Source organism: Schistocerca nitens, chromosome 6 (genome assembly GCF_023898315.1).
Source record: "Schistocerca nitens isolate TAMUIC-IGC-003100 chromosome 6, iqSchNite1.1, whole genome shotgun sequence".
NCBI lineage: Eukaryota > Metazoa > Arthropoda > Insecta > Orthoptera > Acrididae > Schistocerca > Schistocerca nitens.
In genome coordinates, this window is record NC_064619.1 from 576327432 (window position 1) to 576339699 (window position 12268).

Consider the following 12268-nt stretch of genomic DNA (forward strand, 5'->3'; position numbering starts at 1 on the left):
GTTGTAACCACGCCGACCCTGCGACCATTGCGGGACAAAGGCGCAAGTGAAAGAAGAAGAAGACTAATGGGTGTGTATATAGTGCAGTGCCACATTTTTTATGGCAATGAAGAAAGTAAAAATACGAAATCTGATGCCAGTCTACTCCTATCGAACAGAACGAAGGGAACTGTCATGTTTACTGTCTGCATCTGATGGACACACCAACGGAAACAGTGCCACACGGAATCTGACGGATGGACCACAATCAGCAGAAACAGCTGTAAGGAGCACAGTATGAATTAGTAAGAACAATGTAGTACTTAGGACCAAGTGGGCTGCTGTTGATCTCGGTTCATTTCAGCCGAAACCCACTGAGCTGTAAGAGGTGAAGATGAGTCCCCAATTTGGAATAGTTGGGTCAGAAGGCCTAGTCTTGCATGCACACTCTCAGACGTCTTTGGTAGAAAATCGGCCCCGACGTCGAACCGATGTAGCGCCTCTGGTGGCGCCGTCTATGAAAGGCATGGTGCCCTCGGTACGTGTTACGTCGTTATTGGTTCTGAAGAACAGCCCAAATCTCGGTGACCAGATGAGATGCTACAGAGCGTATCAGTCTCTGTGAGAACATAATTGTGCCGGCCAGTGTGGCTCAGCGGTTCTAGGCGCTTCAGTCTGGAACCGCGTGACCGCTACGGTCGCAGGTTCGAATCGTGCCTCGGGAATGGATGTGTGTAATGTCCTTAGGTTAGTTAGGTTTAAGTAGTTCTAAGTTCTAGGGGACTGATGACCTCAGATGTTAAGTCCCATAGTGCTCAGAGCCATTTGAACCATTTGAACATAATTGTGTATTATTTATGTTCAAGCACGTGTTTGGATTACATAAAAGTCACATGATTAACAAATAAACTTAAGAATTTGTTGGCTTCTTGTGTAGGCTATTCGTAGTGCCACGTATTTTCCTTTTAGACTGGACAGCTGACGCCTTGTCCTACAAAGGTGACATGGCTTAATCTCTAGGTGAAGTGCCTTTGCTGTGTGTGACGTGGTTTTCGCCTGCAGGTCCCATCTCGAGCTCGTTCGTGAACAAGTACGGATGCCGGCCGGTGACGATCGCAGGCGCCATCTTGGCGAGCGCCAGCCTCGCCGTCAGCGTGTTCGCGCGCAACGTGCTCACGCTCTACTTCACCATCGGCATCGGCACCGGTGAGTAACCCAGCAGTCTGCGCCTCAGCTGCAGACGCTTTTCAACAACCTCTAGCTATTACTGCTACACTACACGTACACATAGTATACACGTATACAGGGTGCTCCAGTAATCGTGACCGGGCCCAATATCTCACGAAATAAGCGCCAAACGAAAAAAACTACAAAGTACGAAACTTGTCTACTTTGAAGGAGGAAACCAGATGGCGCCATGGTTGGCACGTTAGATGGCGCTGCCATAGGTCAAACGGATATCAACTGCTTTTTTTTTTTTTTTTTTTTTTTTTTTTTTAATAGGAACCCCCATACTTATTACATATTCGTGTAGTACGTAAAGAAATATGAATGTTTAAGTTGGACCTCGGCCGAAGTGGCCGTGCGGTTAAAGGCGCTGCAGTCTGGAACCGCAAGACCGCTACGGTCGCAGGTTCGAATCCTGCCTCGGGCATGGATGTTTGTGATGTCCTTAGGTTAGTTAGGTTTAACTAGTTCTAAGTTCTAGGGGACTAATGACCTCAGCAGTTGAGTCCCATAGTGCTCAGAGCCATTTTTTTAAGTTGGACCACTTTTTTCGCTTTGTGACCGATGGCGCTCTGATAGTCACAAACATATGGCTCACAAATTTAGACCAACAGTTGGTAACAGGTAGGTTTTTTAAATTAAAATACAGAACGTAGGTACGTTTGAACATTTTATTTCGGTTGTTCCAATGTTACACGTACCTTTGTCAACTTATCATTTCTGAGGACGCATGCTGTTACAGCGTGATTACCTGCATATACCACATTAATGCAATCAATGCTCAAAATGATGTCCGTCAACCTCAATGCATTTGGCAATACGTGTAACGACATTCCTCTAAATAATGCGTAGTTCGCCTTCCGTAATGATCTCACATGCCGTAAGTACCCTCCGCCACACACCGTAAGGTGGCTCGCGGAGTATAGATGTAGATGTAGATGCATTGACAATGCGCTGACGCATGTTGTCAGGCGTTGTAGGACGATCACGATAGCAAATATCCTTCAACTTTCCCCACAGAAAGAAATTCGGGGACATCAGATCCGGTGAACGTGCGGCTTCGACGACCAATTCACCTGTCATGAAATATGCTATTCAATACCGCTTCAACCGCACGCGATCTATGTGCCGGACATCCATCATGTTGGAAGTACATCACCATTCTGTAATGCAGTGAAACATCTTGTACTAACATCGGTAGAACATTACGTAGGAAATCAGCGTACATTATACATTTAGATTGGCATCGATGAAATGGGGGCCAATTATCCTTCCTCCCATAATGCAGCACCATACATTAACCCTCCAAAGTCGCTGATATTCCACTTGTCGCAGCCATCGTGGATTTTCCGTTGACCAATAGTGCATATTATGCCGGTTTACGTTATCTCTGTTGGTGAATGACGCTTCGACGCTAAATAGAACGCGTGCAAAAAATCTGTCATCGTCCCATAATTTCTCATGTGCCCAGTGGCAGAACTGTACACGACGTTCAAAGTCATCGCCATGCATTTCCTGGTGCATAGAAATATGGTACGGATGCAATCGATGTTGATGTGACATTCTCAACACCGATGTTTTTGAAATTCCTGATTCGCGCAATTTGTCTGCTACTGATGTGCGGATTAGCCGCGACAGCAGCTAAAACACCTACTTGGACATCATCATTTGTTGCAGGTCGTGGTTGACGTTTCACATGTGGCTGAACACTTCCTGTCTCCTTAAATAACGTAATTATCCGGCGAACGGTCCGGACACTTGGATGATGTCCAGGATACCGAGGAGCATACATAGCACACGCCCGTTGGGCATGTTGATCACAATAGCCATACATCAACACGATATCGACCTTTTCCCCAATTGGTAAACAATCCATTTCAACACGGGTAATGTATCACGAAGCAAACTCCGTCCGCTGTGGCGGAATGTTACGTGATACTACTTACTTATACGTTTGTGACTATTACAGCGCCATCTATCACAAAGCGAAAAAACTGGTCCAACTAAAACATTCATATTTCTTTACGTACTACACGAATATGTAATAAAAAATGGGGGTCCCTATTAAAAAAAAACGCAGTTGATATCCGTTTGACCTATGGCAGCGCCATCTAGCGGGCCAACCATAGCGCCATCTGGTTACCCCATTCAAGCTAGACGAGTTTCGTTCTTTGTAGTTTTTTCGTTTGATGCTTATTTCGTGAGATATTTGGCCCGGTCACTATCAATGGACCACCCTGTATACTGTATACACAATCGGTTAAACCCTACCCTTTCGTAACCGAATTAATTAAAATTTTGAAAATTACTATAAAAACTGGTTTTCTGCTTTTGGAGTGGCCACAGAGTGAGGCCATGTTGCTAAATTTCGATTGTTGTTTATAGTTATATAATTATTTTATGTGGGACATATACGTCCCGCTAGAACAGTGGTTGCCAACCTGGTGGTACTTACACCCTGAGTGGTAAAATGAAATTTTCTAAGCAGTAAAAAGAAAGGCACTAGTGTTTGGGTCTCGAAACTCAACTACTTTCGAAATATCATTATTATTATCGCACTACTTCGTAAAACCGCTATACTGATTACATAAGTTACCAATAATTACATTTTTTATTTCAAATTCTAGCATTAAGCTTGAGACAATGTGGTGGAGCTTACAACATGTGAAACGAATGTATGAACATCTTCTTTGTTCCTCCCATACTCCAACTACTGGACATACACGAAAGTGAGTCAAATGAAAACCTTAAATATTTTTTTAAATATTATTCGTTGTGAAGAAGCTGTATCACTTTTCAACATAATCTCCCCTACGTTCAATGCAAGTCCTCCAGCGCTTATAAAGTGCATAAATTCCTTTAGAAAAAATTCTTTTGGTAGTCTGCGCAACCACTCATCCACTGCGTGACGTACCTCTTCGTCAGAACGGAACTTCTTTCCTCCTATTGCGTCTTTGAGTGGTCCAAACATATGGAAATGATTTGGGGCAAGGTCTGGGTTGCTCGCTCTCTTCGTTTGCAGTCGGTGGAAGTGAACGCAGGTTTCGTCCCCAGTAACGATTCTTGCAAGGAAGCCATCACCTTCTCGTTCAAAGCGCCGAAGAAGTTCTTCACAGGCATCAGCACGTCGTTCTCTCATTTCAGGAGTCAGCTGCCGTGGCACCCATCTTGCAGACACTTTGTGTAACTGGAGCACATCATGCACTATGTGGCGTGCTGACCCATGAATAGTCTGTAAACATGCTGCAATGTCATTCAGTGTCAGTCGGCGGTTTTCCTTCACTATGGCTCCAACTGCTGCAATGTTCTGTGGAGTCACAACTAATTGTGCCTGACCTGGACGAGGAGCATCTTCACTGAAGTCACACCATTTGCGAACTTCCTTCTCCATTCGTAGACTTGCTGCTCTGACAAACATGCATCACCGTACTGAACTTTCATTCGTGGATGAATTTCAGTAGGTTTCACACCTTCAGTACCCAAAAACCGAATAACAGAACGCCGTTCTTCTCTGGTGCAAGTCGCAAGTGGGGCGGCCATCTTTATACTGATACTGCGTCGGTATGTGTTCATCTGCACTATGCTGCCACCTACAGGCCATTCTGGACGCTGTTTGTAGCACGCTTACCAGCTTAAAAGATAACGGCGCGCAATTTCGATTTGTTATTACAAATTTAAGGTTTTCATTTGACTCACCCTGGTACTTTGTATCATCCATCTGCGACAGTAAAATTGAGATATAAGTGCTTAAATATCTGACGAAAATGCCTTCTCCAATTTATATGTAGTTCCTGTAATAGGCTAGAAATTGTTTCAATAAACGATCCGACTGAGATCACAACACAGGAGTAATTATGCAATGGCGTTGAGGAACATGGAAACCATTTTCAACACATACTCTAACTGTGACTTCATGGTTCAGCACATATCAAACTAGTCTCTATAACAAGGTATGATTGAATAAATGGTCTCTAGCCTAGAATCCATGCATTTGCGGACATAAGTTCCTTAGACCTTTTTCGTTCCGTATCCTCTCATCGCTCAATCTCCAGAGTTTGCATACGGTGGAAAAGTCACCCTTTATAACTAAAATTCTTTTACGATTCCAGAATGAGATTTTCACTCTGGAGCGGAGTGTGCGCTGATATGACACTTCCTGGGAGATTAAAACTGTGTGCCGGACCGAGACTCGAACTCTGGACCTTTTCCTTTCGCGGGCAAGTGCTCTACCATCTGAGCTACCCAAGCGCGACTCACGCCCCGTCCACACAGTTTTACTTTTGCCAGTACCTCGTCTCCTACTTTCCAAACGTCACAGAAGCTCTCCTGCGAACCTTGCAGAACTAGCACTCCTGGAAGAAAGGATATTGCGGAGAAATGGTTTAGCCACAGCCTGGGGGATCTTTCCAGAATGAGATTTTCACTCTGCAGCGGAGTGTGCGCTGATATGAAACTTCCTGGCAGATTAAAACTGTGTGCCGGACCTAGACTCGAACTCGGGACCTTTGCCTTTGTCTCCTCAATATCCTTTCTTGCAGGAGTGCTAGTTCTGCAAAGTCCGCAGCAGAGCTTCTGTGAAAGTTTGGAAAGTAGGAGACGAGATACTGGCGGAAGTAAAGCTGTGAGGACGGGGCGTGAGTCGTGCTTCGGTAGCCCAGATGGTAGTCTGCCTTCGGCAGTGACACAGTGCGGACCGTGTTGCCTGCCGGCCGCGCTGTGGTGCGCGCGCCTGTTTGTTTACGCCGGAGCGGCTTCGCGTGTGCGGTGTTGTGAGTCTAGAACGAGATGGCACACTCGTACAGAAAAACGACTCTGAAGTTCAGTTTTGCGAACGACTATACACGACCAAAGGTACACGAGAATGAACGTTTATTAAGAGAAGAGGTAAAAATCGATCCACAGGAAATCGTGGAAATCAATTTATCGATCGTTTCAAGCGTCGTCTATGTCAAGCTTGTTGACGAGGCTGCTTGCGAAAGACTTCTACAACGATCACCGAACGGGTATCGTTTCTGTCATGCCGACGGTAATGTTGGTGCGGTTACGGTCGATCACGCGGGAATGGGGATCCGTACTATACGAGTCTTCGAACTTCCGTTTGAGTTCCCGTCTGAACTTGTTACCGACGCCTTTCGACCATACGGTACAGTTCTATCCCATGTGGCCGAAAAATGGACGAGTTTTACCACGTAACCCGTTTTAAATGGGGTGAGACAAATACGGATAGAACTGCGAAAGCACGTCCCCTATTATTTGTTCATAGGAGGTTGTCGAGCGATTATAATCTATGATGGACAACCTCGCACTTGCTCGGGGTGCGGAAAAGGTCACGTCCGCTCGTTAATGCCTCCAGCGACGTTTAGTGCAAACCCCACGGGATGACGTTCAGGCGCCACAACAGATGACTGTCTTACCGTTGACTTTTGTGGAAGCCCTGAGAGGCGATGTGAGGGAGATTTCCGATGGGCACCAGCAGCTGCGCCCTATAGAGAACATGGACACTAACGGACTGGAACTCCGACCACCGGTTCCACCACAGCAGACACAGGACACCACACAAGAGATGCAGCTGACGGCCGCTCCAGGCTCATCCGTGGTGGCTGCCAGTGCTTCCACCGAGAGCGTGATAGGCCAGGCCCAAGACGGAGGATACGCAACCCCAACAGCCGATGCGGAAGCAAGGCAACGGAAACAGCGTTCGCCGAAGAGAAGAAAGAAGCGTCGACTGACTTCTGCTGACGATAGCCATAGTCCCGAGGGGACAGTGGACGACAACGACAGTATCGACCTGAGACCAGTGGATTCAACAGATACCGAGATGACGATGCAGGAATTACACAGCGACGATAACTTGAACTCTCCTTCTGGTGACCGGAAGGCAGAAGTGGAGATGACAATTGTCCAACATCAGAGCTGTGACAACTGCCTCCCATCCTTCGACCAGTTCCGGAAATATGCTGGGGGACTGGTCGCAAGAAATGGACCAACAGGAACAGAATGAAAATACGAACGCGACGATTGAGGATAGTCCTGGCCAGAGGCCGGGAGGGGTCGGGAAATGTTGAACAACTTAGTGTGGTTTTACTTCCGCCAGTACCTCGTCTCCTACTTTCCAAACGTCACAGAAGCTCTCCTGCGAACCTTGCAGAACTAGCACTCCTGGAAGAAAGGATATTGCGGAGAAATGGTTTATCCACAGCCTGGGGTGCAGATAGACGCTTAATGACACCGCCCTACAACTGATGAACACACGCCAAGCGTACCGCATTGCAACGATAAACATTAATGACATTCGGACACCGCTTAAAATTCAAATGCTGAAAATTATGTTACGCGCTGCGGACGTGGATATTGTACTCCCACAAGAAGTGCGTTTCACATCGCCGCCAGAGTTCTACGGCTACGAGGCACATTATTCAGTGCACGATGAAAGTGGATGCGGTGTGGCGATTCTCACCAGGGAAGGAATAGGACTGGAGGACGTCAAGTTTCTCCCTTCGGCACGTGGCATAGCGATCACTGTCGACGGCGTTCGTTTCATCAATTTATACGCGCCATCTGGCTTCACAAAACGAAGAGAAAGGGCGACCTTTTACACCGAAGAGATAGCACCGTTGTTCGCTGGACGCTATGATAACTATATAGTGGGCGGCGACTTTAATTGTGTCGTCGACGAAAAGGACCAAGTACTTCATTGTGTGCCATGCATGGAACTGCGTGCGTTGATTACCGAAATGGCGCTTCTGTATACCTGGGAACTGCAGTATGGCGACAGACCGGGTTATACGTTTGTAACGGGACACTCGGCGAGTAGACTTGATAGAGTGTATGTGACACGAGCTCTACGGACGGCGATACTGGATGCCGAAATCTGGTCAGCGGCTTCTACGGATCATATGGCGTACGTCTGTACGATTTCACTAACGCGTCAGAAGATATGGCGGAGTAAGGGTCACTAGAAAATGAATTGTGCACTTTTACGTGACACTGAATGTCGCCGGTCGATAGAGGCGGCCTGGGAGACCTGCGTTCGCCGCCAACGAGCATACACCTCGGTTCTCCAGTGGTGGATCAAATGCGCAAAACCAACGTTACGGATAACGTTGATACGATACGGCCAGGACAAATCGCAGTGGAACCGCACAACGGCTGATTTCTATTTTACAGCCCTGAGGGAGCTGATGACCCAACAACCATCGCCGGAAAGGCACACGGCCATGCGCAGGATAAAAGCCAAGTTATTACAGCTGACGAGACTAAGAATGGAAGGTATAATGGTCCGAGCGAGATTGGCGGACACAGTTGCTGCCGAAACCCCCTCCATGCACCACGTAGTACGTGAACGCCAACGACGACGCAGGACATTGATCAGGAAACTAATCTCTGAAACTGGCAAGCAAGTTGTGAACCAGCGTGATATTGCGCATGTGTTTACTGACTATTTCCGCCAGTTATATGGACCTGTACAAGTGAACCACGAGACACTACATGATGTCATCTCGGAAATGCCAGATAGAGGACCACCATTGGGTGCAGAGACTTTCATCACAGCGATAACAGAGGACGAGCTGAGAGATGCAATTGCCAGGGGGGCTCCGAACAACTCCCCAGGACAGGACGGCTTCCCAACTGAATTTTACCGCGCCTTTGCATACCTCATGGGACGGACCTGGATTCAGATGTACAACGAACTCCTGTTACCGCAGACTGAGATACCTGCCGAATTCACGGAGGGTATCATCACCCCAATACCCAAACCACGCGGTGGCAGAAGGCCAGGAGATTATAGACCACTCACTCTCTTGAACTGCGACTATAAGATTTTCGCATGCATCCTTGGGGCTCGCCTGCGCTCTTCAATTTCTGATAGACTCCTCATAGATCAAACTTGCCTCGGCGGTAAGAGTAACGTACATACGGCGCTCGGTGACTACCGAGATATCATGGCATTAGCAGCGGCATGCCGAGTGCGTGGGGCACTCGTCGCTATTGACTTCGATCATGCGTTCGACAGAGTGGATCATACCTTTTTGCATGCGGTGATGGGCAGATTGGGAATCCCACAGGCCTTCATTCTAGTGATCAACCGACTGTCACACGGCGTGCGATCAAAGGTCTCGGTGAATAGGCGGGGCACTGACTACATTGTTATTTCAAGGTCAGTTCGTCAAGGTTGCCCCCTTTCGATATTTTTGTATGCAATGGCTTTGGAACCCTGTCTATATGGTCTCCGAAGACGGTTGGAGGGAGTGCCGTTGCCACAACTGACCTTTCATTGCCAAGCTTATGCTGACGATGTGATGCTGGTGGCAAGGACAGGCGACGAAGTGCGTACGGCGTTGGCATGGATCCAGCGATACCGGATGGCGGCAGGAAGCGTGCTTAATCTACAGAAATCACGCTGCATGAATGTCGGTCGAGGATTACAACCGGGGGAGGAAGGCCCGCTCATGTTAGTTAAGACCATAAAATGTCTAGGTATTACGTTCCACACGGATGTGCAGCGGACAGCAGCAGATAACTACCGACGCATATTGAAGCTGATGCGGACAATGGTGCTGTTACAGAAATTAAGAGCGTTGGATATGATTCAGAGGGTGACCTATGTTAACGTATACCCAGCACCGAGACTCACTCACGTAGCGCATGTCCTGCCTTTAACGTGCACAATGGCATCACGGATACAAGCAACTTTAGGAACCTACGTGAGTGTGGGACACCTGTTTAAGATCCAATACACAACGCTTACGCTACCACCTGGAGAGGGTGGACTTGGTCTAGTGAACGTATATGAAAAGGCACGGGCGTTATTCGTCAGTATGATTTTCCGACAGTGGCGCCGTCAATCTCGCAATATCTCGGGTGCGTTGGCCGATGTACTAGCGCCCACTTCAATGCTGCCCCCCAGTCAATGTGGGCCATATTTCACCGAAGCTGTCACATTTCAAGTCCATTTTTTTTTTTTTTTTTTTTTTTTTTTTTTTTTTTTTTAAGCTTAGCGACAAGAACTGGCGACAGATATGGTGCGTTATACGGAACGTTTACCTCCCAACGTCGGTACGCTCAACATGGTATATGGTGGTAAATAGGAAGTTCGCAATGAATCAACGGCGGCACGCGATTCATTTGGCAGACACTCCACTATGTTCAGGCTGCGCAACAGTGGACACATGAACATCGTTTAGCATGTAGTGGGACGGCTCCAGTGTGGCACTTGGCACAACAGATATTGGCGTTCCTGTTACGCTCCGCCCCTCACACAATTTCATCAGACACACTGTTTTCCCCCAAGAATCTTATTTTCCGGTCCAATGCAGTGACATGGGTACGGGGAATGGTGGTGGGCTACGTGTATAACGAATCGGAATAGGACAAAATTGATTTTTTGCATTTTCTCCTGGATGGACACACGAAGCTGCAACAGCATAAGAAATATGGGTAAGACTTCACTAATTACTTGAGACTTAAATTTACCGATCCACCGGGCAGATGGGTTGTGATGGGTGAGAGATGAGATAGACGAAGAAGCCGAGATAGACATCGATCACACTTACGGACCGTTAGTTAACTTCGAGAAGACGACCCAGTCTTACACCAACGTCTGGAGAACGAGTCGATAGATGCCTCTCTTGCTCTATCGAACGTCGGGTCGTGAGCAGGTGTCGCCCCCGACACGAATTTCATTTCATTGCTACAGGAGCATGTTTCTTTTGTATTTGTACTATCCGCAATGTCTTAATGTCTTTCATTTGGGCATTTTCACTTTTATTCATTTCCTTAGTTAATTAATTTTCTAATTAGCCACTATTTGTCAACATATGGACATTGTAGACACTATTTATGAGGTAGTAAAAAAAACAAATAAAAGAAATTAAAAAAAAGATGGTAGAGCACTTGCCCGCGAAAGACAAAGATCCCGAGTTCGAGTCTCGGTCCGAGACACAGTTTTAATCTGCTAGGAAATTTCATATCAGCGCACACTCCGCTGTAGAGTGAAAATTTCATTCTAGAAACATCCCCCAGGCTGTGGCTAAGCCATGTCTCCACAATATCCTTTCTTTCAGGAGTGCTAGTTCTGCAAGGTTCGCAGGAGAGGTTCTGTAAAGTTTGGAAGGTAGGAGACGAGGTACTGGCAGAAGTAAAACTGTGTGGACGGGGCGTGAGTCGTGCTTGGGTAGCTCAGTTGGTAGAGCACTTGTCTGCGAAAGGCAAAGGTCCCGAGTTCGAGTCTCGGTCCGGCGCACAGTGTTAATCTGCCAGGAAGTTTCATCTTGTAGAATTATTCTCAAATAAAAAGCGTTTATCGCATTTTGATCGTGACACATATTAAAAATAATAATAATATTTCACACAATGTCCTTCACCGTGTTGAGTTTAACATTTTGCGTTATTTAATATATCCATCCATATGGGGACGCCAGATGCTACTGTATTTTGGCTCAACTGAGCTGTGATCTTTGGGAATAAAGCTAAGATTCCAAGAGCAAGATATATTGTCAGTCGTCACAATACTCGGCCGGCACCACGTCCACGGACGATATCAGGTCCCGTGTGAGGACGGCTCTAGGGCTGAAGACTGTCACGACAGCGAGAACGGCTCCTCGCCTACGGAGTGGCCGTCGTGCCTCCCCGACTAAAGCCGTCGGCACACGGACCGCGCTGTTGAACGTTAACGTTGAGCCTGCTAAGTTCAACGTGCTGCTGAACGCTCAAGAACGATGCTACTTGTGCATACGGTACGTGGGCCCCAACGTGGTATACGCGATCGTAACGCACTCCAGCGTCAGCTGAGGGATGTTTCTGGTTCGTAACTCACACTGTTTACCTAACGGGCGAGCGTAAAATTCCCACGCTGGCATTATTAAAACGCAGTTTTCCTCCATCGTCCACGAAAAGGAAAATACCATGTCCTATCAATAAGGACACAGGATTATAAAAGTTCCATTACAAACAGTGCGGTACTAATTTGAAATACTTCTCTGCATAAGATAAACATTATTTCATCATTCGCACATTTTAGTAAAACCCCAAGGTTAGTCTTACTTCATCACTGTTCCTACCC

General features: G+C 47.0%; 1 protein-coding gene across 1 annotated transcript in view; it reads left to right on the forward strand.

The window, feature by feature from the left end:
- LOC126263482 (monocarboxylate transporter 12) overlaps window positions 1–12268 on the forward strand; it is a 748493-nt gene that overhangs the window by 641591 nt on the left and 94634 nt on the right. Inside the window, exon 3 of the mRNA XM_049960574.1 lies at window positions 1042–1185. Coding sequence (XP_049816531.1) covers window positions 1042–1185 — 144 coding nt within the window. The remainder of the gene's footprint in view (window positions 1–1041; window positions 1186–12268) is intronic.